At 41.9% G+C, this 17,885-nt stretch overlaps 1 protein-coding gene across 5 annotated transcripts in view; it reads right to left on the bottom strand.

The window, feature by feature from the left end:
• Positions 1-17,885, bottom strand: part of ORC1 (origin recognition complex subunit 1) — a 33,312-nt gene that overhangs the window by 3,059 nt on the left and 12,368 nt on the right. For all 5 annotated transcript variants that reach the window (XR_007154778.1, XR_007154777.1, XM_047870992.1 and 2 more), the window contains 10 exons: positions 13,658-14,024; positions 12,440-12,544; positions 11,658-11,853; positions 9,128-9,225; positions 8,190-8,291; positions 7,611-7,782; positions 6,903-7,010; positions 6,466-6,615; positions 5,152-5,271; positions 809-978 (listed from right to left, as the gene is read on the bottom strand). Coding sequence is in view for 3 of the 5 variants with exons in the window: in XM_047870992.1 (XP_047726948.1) it covers positions 809-978; positions 5,152-5,271; positions 6,466-6,615; positions 6,903-7,010; positions 7,611-7,782; positions 8,190-8,291; positions 9,128-9,225; positions 11,658-11,853; positions 12,440-12,544; positions 13,658-14,024 (1,588 nt within the window). In the remaining 2 variants the exon portion in view is untranslated. The remainder of the gene's footprint in view (positions 1-808; positions 979-5,151; positions 5,272-6,465; positions 6,616-6,902; positions 7,011-7,610; positions 7,783-8,189; positions 8,292-9,127; positions 9,226-11,657; positions 11,854-12,439; positions 12,545-13,657; positions 14,025-17,885) is intronic.

The following is a 17,885-nucleotide window of genomic DNA, read 5'->3' as shown; positions in this document are numbered from 1 at the left end:
TCGGTTAAGCGTCCGACTTCAGCCAGGTCACGATCTCGCGGTCCGTGAGTTTGAGCCCCGCGTCAGGCTCTGGGCTGATGGCTCGGAGCCTGGAGCCTGTTTCCGATTCTGTGTCTCCCTCTCTCTCTGCCCCTCCCCCGTTCATGCTCTGTCTCCTTCTGTCCCAAAAATAAATAAACGTTGAAAAAAAAAAAAAAAAAGTTTTATTTACGTAATCTCTACATCCCATGTGGGGCTTGATCTCACCTCAAGATCAACAGTCACACATTCTTCTGACTGAGTCAGCCAGGTGCCCCAGATTTGCATTTCTATTTCTCTGTAGACTATGCCCCTTAAGAAAAGGATAGTGTCTGGAGCACCTGGGTGGCTCAGTCAGTTGATCGTCTGACTCTTTATCTCAGCTCAGGTCTTGATCTCAGGGTCGTGAGTTCAAGCCCCATGCTGGGCCGTGCACTGGGTGTGAAGCCTACTTAAAGAAAGAAAGAAGTGGGGGAGGGAGGGAAAAGGACAGTGTCTTCAGTAAATGCAGTTCTGAATGAGTAAAAGCTTAGAAACTTCTATGGCCTTCCTAGAATGTGGACCTCTCCAGAGGTTTTCCAAGGAAGGTCCAGGGTCAGGAAGCAAAAGAATCTTACTTTTTAAAACACTGAATACATTTTGACATATAACATTATGTACTTTTAGGATTTACAAATGTGTTACTCTGAAACATTTGTATATTGTAATATAATTGCCTTTACAGCTATACTTATCAAGTTACATAATCATAGTACAATATTGTTATCCACATCCATTAGAAGCAACTTACTTGATGGCAGTGATATATGATGACGAAAACATCTCATCTACTGCTTGCAGCAAGTGGGCTACAGTGACCAGGCCAGGGGAGTCGGGCTTCTGGCAGGAGAACTCACAGATCTCTGTGGCACGCCTACAAATGTCCAGGCAGCGTCGTGCATCTCCAGAAAGGGCTGCTACCTATACAAGAGGGAATATTTTATTCCTTGAGGTCCCTTTACCATCTCAGCCCAGGAGAAAAACCAACAGGTTCTGTGTTCAGCTAAAAAGGAAAGGCAGTGCTGGGAATGGGCTTAAGCCTGATGTTATGTACTTAGACCCAGTAGGAACCTGGTGGAAGCCCGGGTATAAATTACTAAAACGTACCTGGGACTCTTCCTTTAGTCCAAACCTTTATTTTGGGTTTACAGATAAATCCATAATGGAAAGGGCAGGGATTCTCAGATTTAAAATTTGGGATATGGGGGCACGTGGGTGGCTCAGTCTGTTGAGCGTCCAACTTCAGCTCAGGTCATGATCTCCTGGTTGGTGAGTTACAGCCCTATGTTGGGACTCTGTCTCCTCTCACTCTGCCCCTTCCCCACTCATGTGGCACATGCACACGTGCTCTTTCTCTCTCAAAAAAGTAAATAAATAAAACTTAAAAAAAAAAAAAAAAAGAGGGAAGGGAGCCACAAAGCTGAAGGACACAGAGGATTCTGTGGTTAGATGAATCAGACCAACCCACAATGCCAACAACTCCACTGTTGCTCCTTTCTTTCCACATGCAGATTCCCTTCACAGGGAATCCTGTACTCTGCCAAACTGACTCAGAAAGCCACTTGCACTTTAAATTTCACAGAGGGAATTCCTGGACTCTGCAGCCTGCAAGGATCTCAGTATTCCAATATCGGCCAGCAATCCCCACCACTTGCCCAACAACAATCACAGGTAACGATGTCCTGCCTGACAACATCCTGAAATGATTACTTCCTTCCAAAATTCCATGTTAAGTTTAAAAGAGCAAATTGTACAGGCATATAAATACACAACACACCAAGATTAAAAGCAGTCACTTGAGGGAAGTGAGATTATAGGAGTCTTTAAATGTTTTGTGTATATTAGTTTCCAGAATGCAAATTTAAGACATTCTAAAGGTCACTCTTCTAGTAACCCAAGACAAGAACAGGAGTATCAGTTTATATTCTTCCTTTCTCTAATTTCCCATTTAGTTGGTAAAGATGTCCCATGGATGTTTCCACCTATCACTTCTTCCCTCCAATCACCATTCCCACTGCCTTGTGAAGCAGCACCGTGTAGTGGCTCGTAACATGGACTCAAGAGCTACCTCAAAGAACAAAGTGAACAGGTGACCCTGGAAAGCAAGAAAACACCCAAAGCAGTTCTTGCCCAGTTCTTATCCACAAACTTTGATGACCATAAATCCCCTTTTTTAACTGCTCTGGGGTGCAGGAGACGAAAGAAAAGCTAGGGCCCATCCAACATGGAATCTAACAGAAGACCCTGTATAAACTTGGGCTGTGACCTCCAATACAGCCTCAGCATGAGGGTGAATGAAAGACCCATCATGCAAGAGATGGCAAGAAAAATGACCTGTTTAGACCTTGGTGCTAGGTAGGTGTAAATACCAACCTGTAACTACAAGCCTTCCCATGGATTTGAAACCCAAATTTCTGTTGTGTCTCCTAAAAACCTCAAGTGGAGAATTTTGTTTAAAAACGGTCCCAGTTGATAGTGGCCCTTGGTAACTGACAGAAGGAAAAACAAAACAAATTCTAAATGAAGTAATTTCAACCCAGTCCTCAATTCTTAGAGAAAGCCCTAAGGAACATGAGCATACAATAGAAAAAACAAAACAAAACAAAAAAAAAAAAAAATTCAAGACCCAGAAATAAGGAAACAAGGGCACATATGCAGGGAAACAGTAATCAATAGGATTAGATCCACAAAGACTCAGGTAAGATACAGAACATAAGATACATTTGTTTCTTTATGTGTAAAGAAATGGAAGAGAGGTTTGAAATGACAGGCAAGAGTTTTGAGTAAAAAAAGCATCTAAATTCGATGCCTTGTGAAACCAAGAACCCTAAAAGGATGGGAAGCAACAGGGGGAATAGTGGCTTACAGAATAGCCAATTCTGTAAGTTGGCAGAGTAGTGGTTGACTCTGCAGACCAGAGAAAGCCAATTCCTAAGCCAGTATTAAGGAATCCAAGAACGAATCGAAGTTACACTATATATCTTCAAAATGCTCAGACAATAGTGATACTGGAACTGGAGGTAAAGGGGGATGTTTGGCTAAAATAAGGAGGACTGGTTGAAAGTTAAGAAATTGATGCCCTAGATTAGGAGTCAGCAAACTACAGCTTGCCATACATTTTTGTACATTTAAAAAGTTTTATTAAACACAACTGTGAGCATTCATTTAATATACTGTGCATGGCTGCATTCAAGATGCAAGGGCAGAGGTGAATAGTGGTGACAGAGACCATTATAAAAAAAGCCTACAACATTTCCTTCCTGGCCTTTCACAGAAAAAGTTTGCTGACCCTTGCCCTAGATCCCTCTCCCATTTCATGCTGCTGGGTAAACATTAGGGCCACTGAGGAAGTTTTAGGGCTCTGTAGGAAAATTTTGTGCCTTGGTAATTTGTACTGTTTCCATAAAACTCTTTGCCTGGGAGATTATCCCTCTTCTGCCATGGCATGAGTTCAGAGATTTATTCTCAAATAAAGATAAAAAGTCTCTGAACCAGGGAACACTAGGTATTATTGCAGGGGAGGGGATGTCTCTCACTAGATATAAATGGTTACTGTTTGCATGCTGGATTTGAAGACCTCTACCCTGACTCCAGCCTACCTCCCCCACTCCCAGAATACTGCCCTCCAGGGAGGACCTGGGACACCCAGTCTGGGAAATCTGCCTATCCTAATGGGAAAGAACTGGAGATACTGAAATTGGCCCAATCAGATTACCCCACAGTGAAGCTCCCAGAGAACAAGCCCCACTCATGTGCTCAGCGCTCCCAAAAGCTTTTTAATCTTTACTCATACACCAGAGTGGACAACCAAGACATCTGAGGAAAGTCTCCAACCATGCAGGACAGAGACTAAATCCAAAAGACAAAAGCATCTTGGAGGAAAAGTGAGAAGACAACCTCAAATAAACAGAACAGCATAAGAAAAAAGGACCCTTCGGAGAGAGAGAGAGAGAGAGAGAGAGAGAAAAGAACTTTTAGAAAGTGCATGATAGCAAAAGTGAAAAACTACCTAACAGAAAGGTTAGATGGTAACTTTGAGGATCTTGCTCCTGGAAAGCAAACCTTAGAGACAAGCACCGTATCTGGCTTGCCTCTGACCCCAGCACCCAGCTCTGAGCTGGCATTACATGTGCTGCTATAGGCACTCAGAATTCAGATCATTTCAACCAAGAAGAACCAGAAAAAAGTTTGTATTTCTTTTAAGTGCTGAAATGCTGTGGATGTGTGGTTTCTTGCACTTAGCTTGAAGCAGACATTTAAACTACTTTATTCCTCAGCAGCCTTGGAGAATAGTCTTGGTTGGCATTCTCCCAGTGAGCTTGGAGGATGTGCATGTCCAATACCTCACACCTATCCTGGAGTGTGCACCTTACTAGGCACATTACAGACATGATCTCATTTAATTCCCTATTATTATTATTCCCATTTATTTATTTATTATTTCATATTATTATTTCCATTTTTTCAAAGAAAACTAAGGCTCAGGAAGTTTGTTTTTTTTTTTAATTTTTTTTTTTCAACGTTTTTTATTTATTTTTGGGACAGAGAGACACAGAGCATGAACGGGGGAGGGTCAGAGAGAGAGGGAGACACAGAATCAGAAACAGGCTCCAGGCTCTGAGCCATCAGCCCAGAGCCTGACGCGGGGCTCGAACTCACAGACCGCGAGATCGTGACCTGGCTGAAGTCGGACGCTTAACCGACTGCGCCACGCAGGCGCCCCAAGGCTCAGGAAGTTTTTAAGTAACTTTCATATAACCTTCCAATGCCTATCAAGTATTAGAGCCAGAACTTAAACCAGGTTTGCTACCTGACTGCCTATACAACCCTTTTCATTATACAAAGCTGCCTGTTACCTGAATCAATTAATCTTCGTTTGTATATAAGCCCACCACACTCACAGCCTGCTAATTAATTATACAATAAGAAGGTTAAGGAATTGTTCCCAATTTTGTTTCTACTTTTGGTATTTATTTTTATAGGACTTTGTAAATTTCTCTTCATCTTCAGAGCACCTAACACAAGGCAGGTGCTCGGCAAAGACTTGCCGCCTGGTTTGTAGGTGCAAGTAGGAGCTCCCTGAAAGTGACTTACCTTCCTAGCTACCAGTTGGATGGCATCATCCTCAAAGGCCTTTACATGTTTGAGTCGGGATATTAGGATCTGCTGCAGTTGGCTGTGAGTATAGGGCTGGAAGGACATCCTGGTAAGACCCTGGGGAAGACAAGATAATAGACAAATAAGTTCATTAATTGCCCACTCTGACAGTCCTGCTGGACAGCCACCCTCAAGTTCCCAAACTGGTTCCCAAGTCCCATAGAACACGTGACACATTTCATCCTGGGACCGCCACAGATTCCAGTTCCTTTCACTACTGACAATGGCCAGTGGTATCCTGCAGGGCAACAGTAGTTCTCAAGTATTTTTTCATCTTGTTTAAAACAACTTTTATTCTACCAGAATCATTATTTATTTTATTTGAGAGAGATAGAGCATGAGTGGGGTAGGCGCAGAGAGAGATGGAAAGAGACAATCCCAAGCAGGCTCTGCACGGCCAGCACAAAGCATGATGCGGGGCTCAAACTCACAAAACCGTGAGATCATGACCTGAGCCAAAACCAAGAGTCAGACACTTAACCGACTGAGCCGCCCAGGCAACCCTCTACCAGAATCATTTAGAAGTAGATGAAGGAAGAGGTGCTCTAATTACAGTGGTTGTGACCATCTTGGGCTCTACAATAAGCACAGGCACAGCTCCTGGCTTCACTCATCACCCTTGTAAGTACTTGATATTGTGCTTCCTGATGAACCACCAGGTCTGTGAGGGCAGAGGTTGTGTCTGCCTTGTTCACTGCTATGCTCCATGCTTGAACACTGCCTGGCAGGGGTGAGTGCTTATATGTGTATATACATACATATATGCGCGCGCACACACACACACACACACACACACACACACACACACGTGTGTATATATATAGTTTTTATTTTAGAGAGAGAGTGCATGAGTGGAAGAGGGGCAGAGAGAGAGAATCTCAAGCAGGCTCCACACTCAGCATGGAGCCTGACATGGGGCTCGATCCCACGACCTTGGGATCATGACCTGAGCCAAAATCAAGAACTGGATGCTTAACCAGCTGAGCCACCCAGGCACCCTGAGTGCTTCAATATTTTTAATAAATTATTAGACCCTTAGGGCTCTGTGCAGTTTAAGAGTGCCCAGGTAGAATACCAAGAAGATGGGGTTTGCGGAAAATCATGCAATGGTGACATATTTAATTTAAATGTAAGAATTTCAGAAATCACATTTTGTACTTTTCTCATTTACTTTAGTTTTCTGTGTATTCATTTTTTAGAACTCAGCTTATGGATCTGTAAGAACAGCTTGAGAACAGCCTTAGGACCTACCAGTCGGCTTGATACCCGGTTCATCATGATGCGCTCTGGCAGATCCATTGTGTTGGCAATGGTCAGGACCACAAGCTGGGCCTCCTTGTGAGTGGGCCAGTCAAAGAGATTGTACATTATGTCTTGTTTCTGAGTCCATAGAAGGTCGAGCTGCCAGTAAATGGAGAGAGATGTCAAGATCAAGCATAGACACAGAGCCAGGGCCCAGAGTGAAGCTCTGTTACTCCTGCTTTAGCTGCATGTGCTTCTAGGGTCACACCACGAAAGCAGCAAGGAAGTCCGTGAATACATGCCTCTCACCACCAAAGAACAGGCTCAGATGAATGAAGGATGAAAGAAGGGAGGCAGGATTCCCCCCACAACCCAGCATTTGCCCCTGGAACACTACAGTCAAGTACCATGCCACTTTTGCGGTGCTCCCGTGGGGACCTCCGTACCTCATCCACGAGCAGCACGGTGGTTTCCTGAGAGGACCTTCGGGTGAGGAATCGCTTTGCCAGCAGTTCTGCCGCATGGTTAGCTGTTGCCTTTTGGCCTGTCAGCTTCTGCAATGGGGGGAAAAGTAGGTGTGGTAAATGGTAAGGATTTTACTCCCCTGAGCTTGACGTTAAATTTGCAATCAAGTCTGGAAGCAATTTAGTCTGAGGACTTTAGTATCCTAAACTCTGCCTTCCAGTCTAGTCTCAACCTTAACCTGGAGGGACGAGAAGGTACCAAAAGAGATGACAGAGTCCGTGTTTGTAATGCAAATGAGCCACAGGCTGGTCCCAGAAGCCTCTTCAAAATCATTACGGCATGACTGTTTATACCTGGATATTACTTGTTCCAAGAAAACAACTAATGAATACGAGAGTAAAGTTCAAACTCCAGCTACCTCTAATCCCTTTTCTAGTCTGCCACAGTACCTCCTGTGTGCAAACAGTTTTTGCCATATTAACAAGTCCCGGCTTGCAGTAATTCATGTCCAGCCCCTAGACTTTAAGGTCCCTGATGTCCCTGCCTTCTTTGCCCATGCTACCTCATACAAAGGACAACACCTGGCACATCATAAACATAGAAATAAGCACAAAATTAAGTAAACCTTTCCTTTTTCATGTGCCACTAAGAAACTGTACTTTCCAAAAAACCCAAACAGCTTTACTCACCTGCAAGATTTGCACATAGACTTGGTGGGGTTCTGTCAGCTTCATGCCATTGACCTCGATGTATTGAAAGGAAGGAACGTCATTTGCTTGGGCTGCCTGCTGCAGGCAGCGTATCACCTCGTGCACAGTGGCAGTCTTCCCTGTCCCAGGGACCCCGGAGATGTACATGCACCTATGGCAAGAAAGGAGGACCTGTGGGCTAGGTCTGTGCCAGCTGCCTCACACTATTGCCAGTTAGAGGTATGGGGATATGTGCTGAGGGAAGGACCCAGACCCCTAAAATGTGGAGATGGGGTCAATAAGGGCCATCCTTGGAAGCTAGTCAGAACAGGACCTGGTTATACAGAATCATTCATTCTACAAGCAATGCTGTATTTTCATTTTCTCTGAAAGACAGAATTTCTATTCCTATCGAATTACGTGGACAACAAAAGCTGCTTTAGAAGCCTTAGGTTTGAGCAACGATTTTGCCTGTTGTGACACTGGGGAGAGACCATTTGGTTGACTGTGCCACCTGAGATGGTATATGCTAGCAGGGGCCTTCCCCCTGACCATCTTATCTGCCTCAGCAGGACTCACCCTCCCGTATGGTCAAGGAGTTTGCTCTCCACAAAGTTGTAGATGTTTTGGAATTCCTGTTCCCGACAGGGAAGAGTCTCAGGTACAGCAGAAACATGCAGCCTATAATTGGTGATAAATAAAGGAAAAGGAGGACTTCAGGAATATGTCACCATATACTCAGTAACAAATGGGAAAGGATTATCTATAGTTTCCACATGAAACCCCAATCACAAATCCATGGGAATGCCTTCATTCTCAAATGTCTTCATTTCGCCTCATAATCCCTTTCTCCATCCAAATTAGCTAACTCATAGGTTCTCACTATGGGTACATATCACATGGGGAGCTTTCCCCAAATCAGAATCTCCCACAAGAGATTCTGATTTACTTGTTTTCTGATGATCTAGGCTTATGTATTTTGAAAAGTTCCCTGCATAGTTCTAAAGGGTACCAAAACTGAGAAGCAGTGTTCTGACTCATCAGTCACCTTTTATCCCTGAGCAAGTGGTGGCAGTAGACTGGAAGGTTACTCTTTCAAGAACCTGTCCACATTAGCTCACCCAGACTTGAAGGGTTTCTTCTCTCTAAAACACACATGTTCATTTTATTCCCTACCTTTATTATGTACACAAATGACTACAAATTACTTGTTTTTCTAAAAAAAAAATTTTTTTTTCAGTTTTATTTATTTAGTTTGAGGAAGACAGAGACAGTGCGAGTGGTGGAGAGGCAGAGAGAAAGAGAGAGAGAATCCCAAGCAGGCTCTGCACTACCAGTGCAGAGCCTGATGCAGGGCTCGAACCCAGGAAACCGTGAGATCACGACCTAAGTCAAAACCAAGAATTGGACGCTTACCTGACTGAGCCACCCAGGCACCCCACAAATTATTTGTTTTATGTGAATGAAAGCAGAGTCCCATTTCTGCCTATCTAAAAGGGGCCCACGAGCAGTGTCACCTCAGCCGGGCCTCCTCTAGTACGCTGGCTGGCTCCTGGGCAGCCAGGTTTCGGCTACGGATCCGGGGAGTGGCATGACGTGGCGTACTAGGCTTGGGCTGTATTCAAAAAAAAGAGAACATATTTTAGAAGGAAAAAAAACAAAGCAAAACAATATCTAGGACACATCAGCAAATCTGATTCCTGATGATCTGATAAAAAGAGAGGTGGTGAATTCCTCTTGGTTCCCTTCTGTATAAAGTACCATGGTTGTCCCTCTCTCCACATGGTATATACACTGTTCACAGGCCAAATACAACTTCTTGTTTCTAATTTACACATAGTATTAGGATTTGAAAATGTCAATCTAAGTAAAGACTGAATGAAAGTATGGATTAAATACTATTTAAAGTATGGACTAAATACTATTAAAATCTTATCCTGAAAGACAAGAAGTTATTAAGAAACCCTAACTACTCTGCCCAATACAGGGTAGGGTCGGAGGTATAAACCAAGTTTGATTCATAGGCTTCTCCTCTAGATTTGATTGAAAATTTGGTCAAACTTTAGCTCAGGACTTCCATAATCCACAGACTTGGAGAGACCCCACCAGATTTTTCCACTCTAAACCCCAAGGTCACTGTTGAGTCTGAGCTAACAGCCCTAGTCTCTTTTCTTTCTTGCTACTGGCTCACTAGAGCAGGCCTGCCACCCCATCTTTATGGTCTTTCCACAAAGCACTCCCTTCTGTGGGGGCATTTCACCTACCCACCTGCTTCCCACCAGGCTGTAGGGTAATAACAATCTCTCCACCTCTTACTCAGACAGAAAGACCCTAACAGTTTTATATCTATTAAATAAATACCCCTTGTTCTGGGTGGGACCCAGCAGATGCAATGAGAACATTGCTGAGCTATTTGCATAATGAGGAACTCCAGGTAAGATTACCCCTAATCCAAAGGAGATCTACTTGATTTTCTTCCCTGGAGGTCTTTTTTGACTTTAAGCCAAGCCCAGTCACATTTCTCTTGATGTGGAAAAATGGAGATCAGCTCTAGGAAAAGACTCCGAAACAGGCATTTCCTTAAAACAATATGCTCCATGAAAAAAGTTTCCTGATCAAAGACTCACACACTAATGCTCTCTCGAAAGATCACAGTAACATTAATAAATTAATGGCCTTGAGAAGTCCTATGACAATGAACCAATTTAACTGTGTAATCCAAACATTTCTCAAACACATTTGAACATGGGAAGACCCTCTTTTAATAGCTTTCAACATTCTGCTACAATTCCAGGAAGCAGAAGAAATGTCCATTTATCTCTTCCATCTTACTTTACACAATTCATTACCAACACTTCAGTAGTGCTCCCTGTTTCTCAGGTGAATCAGGGGGCACAGCAAACCAACAACAGCTCTGGATTCAATACCCACTAAACACCTGAAAGAGGACTGTACTGCTATTTTGACCTTATTTAGTTGTCTTTCTAGCTTATCTCTTAATGTGGGCAAAGTATCCCATGATAGTAACTGAAACTACCCCTCAAAAGCAATCAGAACTGCTCTGATGCCAGCAAGACCCTGCATGACTGGCCCCGAGACAATGATCCACCTGACCTTTACTGCCCACTTGCACTCATTCACTCACTTTTGTCCCACATTTTTCTTGTATGAACCTGTTAAGTATTGCTGGCGTTTTGGACACAGTCTTTGAGATGCTGGTCTACTGTTTTCCCAGTGTTGGCCTCACTGAAATAAATTCCTTTCCTGTTTCACCAACATTCCTCTCTCTGCCTTTGAGATTTTGTCAGCGGCGAGTGGCTGAACCTGGTCTGTCTGGGGCCCCCGGGCAGGTGCTCTTGCACCCCTGCGTCCCAGCTACACATATTATGCATAAAACACTCTGCTAGTGTTTGTGGAAAATGTAGATATAGAGCCAAGTCTTGTTCCTTCCTCAAGAAGTTTGGCCCTTGGCTATTTGGTTCTGTATCTTTAAAAAAGATTTTTTTAATGTTTATTTTTGAGAGAGACAGAGACAGAGCATGAGAGGGCGAGGGGTAGAGAGAGAGGGAGACACAGAATCTGAAGCAGGCTCCAGGCACCCCTGGTTCTGTACTTTAAAAGGAACATGGATTCAGGGGTGCCTGAGTGGCTCAGTTGGTTGAGCAACCGACTTCAGCTCAGGTCATGATCTCACGGTTTGTGAGCTCGAGCCCTGCGTCGGGCTCTGTGCTGACAGCTCAGAGCCTGGAGCCTGCTTCGGATGCTGTGTCTCCCTCTCTCTCTACCCCTTGCCCGCTCACCCTCTGTCTCTTTCAAAAAAAAATTAAAAAAAAAAAAGGAATATGGATTCAAAATCAACTGGTTTCATTTTCAGTCCTAGGGTTCACTTAGGTCCTTTCCTCTATGAATATTCCAAGTGGAATAACTTTAGGTATGACAGACCTGTGTTCAGAATCCAGCTGTTACTAACTGTATGACCTTAGCCATCACAATTTTAAAATTAAGAGAAGGATGCTTCCTTGGAAAACAAATCTAAAAGAACCTTACAGTTTTCTTTGGTGTCTTTGAGGGGGTCTGTAAGGATGACTTCATGGAAGAGCATAGGTTCCTGGACAACCTACTGGATGTTCTCCTTGGAAGGGGTGGTGTGGAAGTCTCTTCCTCTTCACTGCTAGAGTCTGAAATCTCTGCTGCCGGCAGAAACTCATCCTCTTCTTGGTTACTTTTACTATTACCTAAAAACCTGAATGGTGGGACACATTATTTTCTGATGTTCAGTGTCTAAATAAGAAGTTCCCTAGTAGGTCAGTGTGGATTAGAAGTATCAGTCTTTCCTGCAACCAAGTAACAAAAGATGTGCTCTGCTTCTTGGGCCCTTGCTACTGTGATGCTCTGCTAAGGGCTTTATTTATATTATCTTGTTAAATTCCTCAACAACCTTGTGACTTGTATTTTGTCATTCCCATCTTGTAGAAGAGGAAACTGAAGCTTAGAAAGGTTAAGTAACCTTCCCAAGGTTACATAGTACAACAAAGCTCAGGTTCAAATCCAAGCTGCCAGAATCAAAGTTCATTCTTTTAGGCACTTCACTAAGTCTTGCTGGGTGCAATTATGAAGTCCTGGGAGCCACCTGATCCCAGGGTAGTGTTTCTTGCTGCTTTCAAATTATGACATTTATGTGAAATTAACATAATCCCAGACATACTTAGTAAAAGGTAAATCTAACAGAGTAGCAAATAACAAAAAAATATGCCAGGCTTTAAGAAATAAGATTATAGATATCATAGATGGTAGTGATAAACGTTTTCTGCCTGCTAAGGAAGTCTTACCGAAGCTGCTGCCTAATCCGATTCAAAGTCAAGAGAGAACTGTTTCTATGGATCCGATGGGGGGTAGTGGTAGCTCCATCCTGAGCCTCTGGTTCTTCTGCCTCCCTGCAAGATATTACAGCAAGATTACAAGAAATGGTTTTGAGCACTAGGAATCAGTGGCAGCATCCAAAGTAGTCAAGGGGACTAATGGGTTCCTATTCTTTTTACAGCTACATTGGAGGAACCAATAACACTCTGCGAAAATGTTTATAATCGAAGTCTGACTCAAAAACAAAGTTTGACTAAAGCTTATCATTTAAATCAGACTTGTGCCCTTCTCAACTACAGACCAGAGTATACTAATCCCAGGCAGTTTCTTGTCTTTTGTTGATTCTGAGGTATTGATGGATTTCCTGTCCAGTCTCAAGGTTAGCAGAAATGTAGCTACATATTAAATACAAAGCATTTACCAAGCAAACCTATTATTGACCAGGTGCTGGAGTCTCTGAGCAGGAAATATTAAAATGTATAACTTCTGTCTTGTCACATTATTTGTGCAGCCCATTATTTACAAACATTGTCTAGTGTCAAACTGTAAAGTTTGTTCTAGATGCATTATCTTCTTGTACTATATGTATTTGAGAATGGTTACCAGTTAAAAAAAACAACAACAGGGGTGCCTGGGTGGCTCAGTTGGTTGAGCGTCCAACACTTGATTTTGGCTCAGGTCATGATCCCAGAGTCATAGGATCAAGCGCTGCATCAGGCTCCGCACTGAGTGTGGAGCCTGCCTAAGATTCTCTCCCCCCCGCCCCTTCCTCTGCTTGTGCTCTCTCATTCTCTCAAACAACAAGAACAACAACAACAAGAAATCCAACCCAACAGACTAAGAAACTGAGTGTTAATATGTGGTGAAGAGCCATACCAGGACTGTGAAGCAATCCAGGTTTGGGAAATTATCTTCCAGAGCAGTGACCCCCCCCAAATAACAGCTAGGTATATCAGAATCATCTAAAAAGCATTTCTAAATGCAGATTCCTGGGCCTCACACTTGGAGATTCACAATGTCTGGGAAGAGGCTCCAAAATCTGTGTTTTGGAAAGGCTCCTGGGTGATTCTACAGCAGTCAGATATGAGATCTGCTGCTCTAACTTTAGCAACTCTGTCCCACACATTTCACATCATGTGAAGGATCTCAATTTGCTCTGTGGGAGGCAGGGTAACACCCCCAATCACCTCTTTTTGATGTTTTCTGGTTTCAGAACCACAGAAGGCACCAAGGATTTCCAGCCCCCCCTGATAGGGGTAAGTGTTCTTTCCTCACAAATCTCTGTGGTTTTCAAAGCTGGGACTCGGGTTCTCAGGATCCTGTGACAGTCAGGTGAAGCCTTCTTGTCATCCTTGGCACATGAGCTTTGAATCTCTCCAGTTTTCTGCGGGGCTTTCGGAGCTGGAGACGAGGTATGAAGTCTATCAGGCTGAGACCTCTTAGTAGGTGAGGTGATTTCAGAGAGGGTCACTTTTCGTTTACTTCTTCCAGGAGAATCCAACGAGGCCCCTGAATTCTGCTGGGAAATCCTAGTGTTGGGTGTCCTAGGGAAACCTAATCCCAAGAGAAATCACCACAGATGATGTATGAATTTTGTAATAAGCACTATTAACACCCTCAATCTCATTCTAGCTATATTCATCCCCTGAAGTTACACAAAGACATGCGCTGTCCATATTTGTAATTACTGCATGCTTTCTTTTCCCAGGCCAGGAAGCTCTTATTATTTTTTGTCTCTCCTAAATTCCATGGATGATTTTCCTGGTTAGAACCATAAGACAACCGTTAAATCAGCTTTTGTGATTCAGCAATTTCCCTGAAGTAATCTACCAAAACAGTGGTTCTTAACCAAGGGTGATACTGCAACCTCTCAGCCCCCATTCAACAGCATTTGAAACAATTTCTATCAGTAGCTGCATTCAATAACACCAAGGCCTAGATTTTTCTTAACTCAGATTATATCTATCCATAGAGATGAGATGGATCCCTGGGGGCAATCAAATGGGTTCTGTGAATGCACAGACCCACGTTTGGATTTGCCCCTTTACCATGACCAAAGGCACCAGGAACTCAGCCATTCATTCAGGTATCAGCAGGCTGTAAAAATGGCAGGGTGTGTGCCAGGTGATAGGAGAAAACAAAAACTGAATGAAACTCAATCCTGGTCCCTATTCACAGGATGTTCTAGTCTAACTGGGGAGATGATACATGTAAATGTCTATAATAGGAAGTAAAATCATCCTAAAGCACCTAAGTGCTAATAAATATGGCTTTTGAGATAGACCTTGAAAAAAAGACAAGATTTCAACAGAGTTGAAAGGGGAGGGAAGGGGGCATATAGGGAGAGAATAGATCAGATCGATGTGAGTGAAGACAACAAGGTAAGAAAGCACTGGGCACAGAGGAGTTCACTTTAGTCACAGCACATGGTTTTGTTGGGAACAGCTGCAGGTAAGGTGAAGGAAGCCATCTATACCTGTGTGATGAATATGAGGGTAACTCATATCTAGATTGATATAAAAATGTTCCAATGTCCTGGTCTCCTTCATACCTCATTTTCCCATCTTTCTGTTAAAAACAATCTAAAAATTTTTCATCATATCCTCTCTCCTCTAATTATGTAACTGTGTCAAGTCTAAATTTCTTACCCCAACTGTCAAGGTCCTGCAAATTCAAGTCAAAAAAATACCACCATTTATTTCTAAATGGCAATGTTGCCAATTATTTCTTTAGTAATATTCTGGTATTTCCCAAATGTTTTACAAATTTATATTCAACTCCTAAATATAGACTGTACTAAGAGGCTATCAAGAACACAAATAACTTATGCCCGACAAACTTGGCACATACACAAAGAATTCAGGACTAATGACACATAATAGGATGAGCTCTCAGAACCGCCATGAAGTGGCTTCAAATACATTAGAAGTGAAAAAAGTAAGATGAAAAGGGATATATCCAGTATGCTACTCTACTGGATAAGAAAAAAAAATTATATGCATGTTTTAGTATATGCTTATGTGTGTGTGTCTGTCTGTATGTGTGTATATATGTATGTATGTATGTATGTATGTATGTGTATACACACACACACACACACACAGATATCTGATTTTTACAAAAAAAAAAACAAAACACACACACACAGAAAAAACAAACCAGAAACTAATAAAATTGATTACCTACAAAAGATGGAATGGAAACAGGGTACAAGGGCAAAGAAAGGAATGGGTCTTCTCTGAATACACTTGTTTTAAATAGCTTTGACTCTTATTTTACTGTTTTGCATGCTTAAAAAAATTAATCACAGGTGGGAAAGGCCCTAAAATTAAACAGACATAAAAGAACCTAACTGCCTATCACCAATAATATAACCATCAGAGGGAAAAGAAAAAAAACAATCAAAATAACTTTACTCCCTCAGTGGGATATATTCTAAAGGCATAAAGAACTGCAAATAAATTTTGAACTTTAGTTGGTAAGTTAACTACTGGTAGTAGTATTGGTATAGCAATCGTGAAATTACTTTGTACTGGGATTGCTCCTGAGAACCAAGGCTCTTCTTAAAGAAGGGAGATACAACTATGGAATATGGGAAGGTGAGGAAGAACCCTGTGGTATAGATTAAAAGTATCAGTATGAATTTAAGAGTTTTAAAATACGTATTTCTTATCTCTTCTACAAGGATCTAAAAGCAAGGTCATCTTAATAAGCAAAGCTTTCGAAGATATAGGGCTCAACATTACTAATCATTAGGGAACAATTATGTAACAATGACATCCCTCACATCCATGAGGCTGGCTACTATAAAAACACAGAAAACAGCAAGTGTTGGTGAGGATGTGGGGAAATTGGAACCTTTGTGCACGGTTGGTGAAAATGTAAAATGATGCAGCTGCTATGGAAAACAGTATGGTGGTTCCTAGAAAAATTAAAAATACAACCTAACATATGACCCAGCAATTCCACTTCTGGGTATATACCCAAAATGAAAGCAGACACTTGAGCAGATATTTATACACCCATGTTCATAGCAATAAGTTACAATAGCCAAAAGGTGAAAGGAACCCAAGTATCCACTGACAGATGAATGGATAATCAAAATGTGGTATATATATACTATAGACTATTATTTAGCCTTAAAAAGGAAATTTTACCTCAAATAGCCAAAGCAATCTTGAGAAAGAAGAACAAAGCTGGAGGCATCACGCTCCCTGATTTCAAACTATATTACAAACCTATAGTAATCAAAACAGTAGGGTATTGGCATAAAAACATACATATAGATCTGTGGTACAGAATAGAAAGTCCCAAAATAACTCCCCACACACGGTCAATTAATTTACAAAAAAGGAGCCAAGAATATACAATGGGGAAAAGATAGTCTCTTCAATAAATGATCCTGGGAGAACTGGACAGCCACATGCCAAAAAAAATGAAATGGGACCCTATCTTCCACCATACACAAAAACCAACTCAAAATGGACTAAAAATTTGAATGTCGACCTGAAACCATAAAATTCCTAGGAGAAAACGTAGGTGGTAAGCTCTTTGACATTGGTCTAGGAGATGATTTTTTGGATCTGAAACCAAAAGCAAAAACAAAGCACAAATAAACAAGTGGAACTACATCAAACCAAAAAGTTTCTGCATCAACAAAATGAAAAGGCAAATCTATGAGTGAGAGAAAATATTTACAAATCATTTATTGGATAAGGGGTTGATATCCAAAAAAGACAAAGAACTCATATAACTCAACAGCAAAAAGACAAACAATCTGATTAAAAAATAGGCAGAAGATCTGAATAGACAGTTTTCCAAAGAGGACATACAGATAGCCAACGGGTACATGGAAAGATGCTCAGTATCACTAATCATCAGGGAAATGCAAATCAAAATTAGAAGACAACACGTCATATCTGTCAGAATGGCTATTATCAAAAAGACAAGTGTTGATGAGGACATGGAAGAAAAGGAACCCTCATGCACTCTTGGCAGGAATGTAAATTGGTATAACCACTGTGGGAAACAGTATGAAGGTTCTTCAGAAAATTAAATAGAAATATCATTCAATCTAGCAATTCTACTTTTGTGTATTTATCTGAAGAAAAGGAAAACACTAACTTGAAAAGGTATGTGTACCTCCATGCAGTATTAGATACAATAGTCAAGATATGGAAGCAACTTAAGTATCCATCAATGAATGAATGGATAAAGATACATACACACACACACACACACACACACACACACACACACATACACAGAGGAATATTTTTCAGCCAACAAAGGGATAAAATCCTGCCATTTTCAACAACATGAATGGAGCTTCAGGGCTTTCCACTAAGTGATATAAGTCAGAGAGAGAAAGACAAATATCCTATGACCTCACTTATATGTGGACTCTAAATTTAA

The sequence above is a fragment of the Prionailurus viverrinus genome, chromosome C1 (genome assembly GCF_022837055.1).
Source record: "Prionailurus viverrinus isolate Anna chromosome C1, UM_Priviv_1.0, whole genome shotgun sequence".
NCBI lineage: Eukaryota > Metazoa > Chordata > Mammalia > Carnivora > Felidae > Prionailurus > Prionailurus viverrinus.
This window is presented reverse-complemented; position numbering and strand designations above follow the sequence as displayed.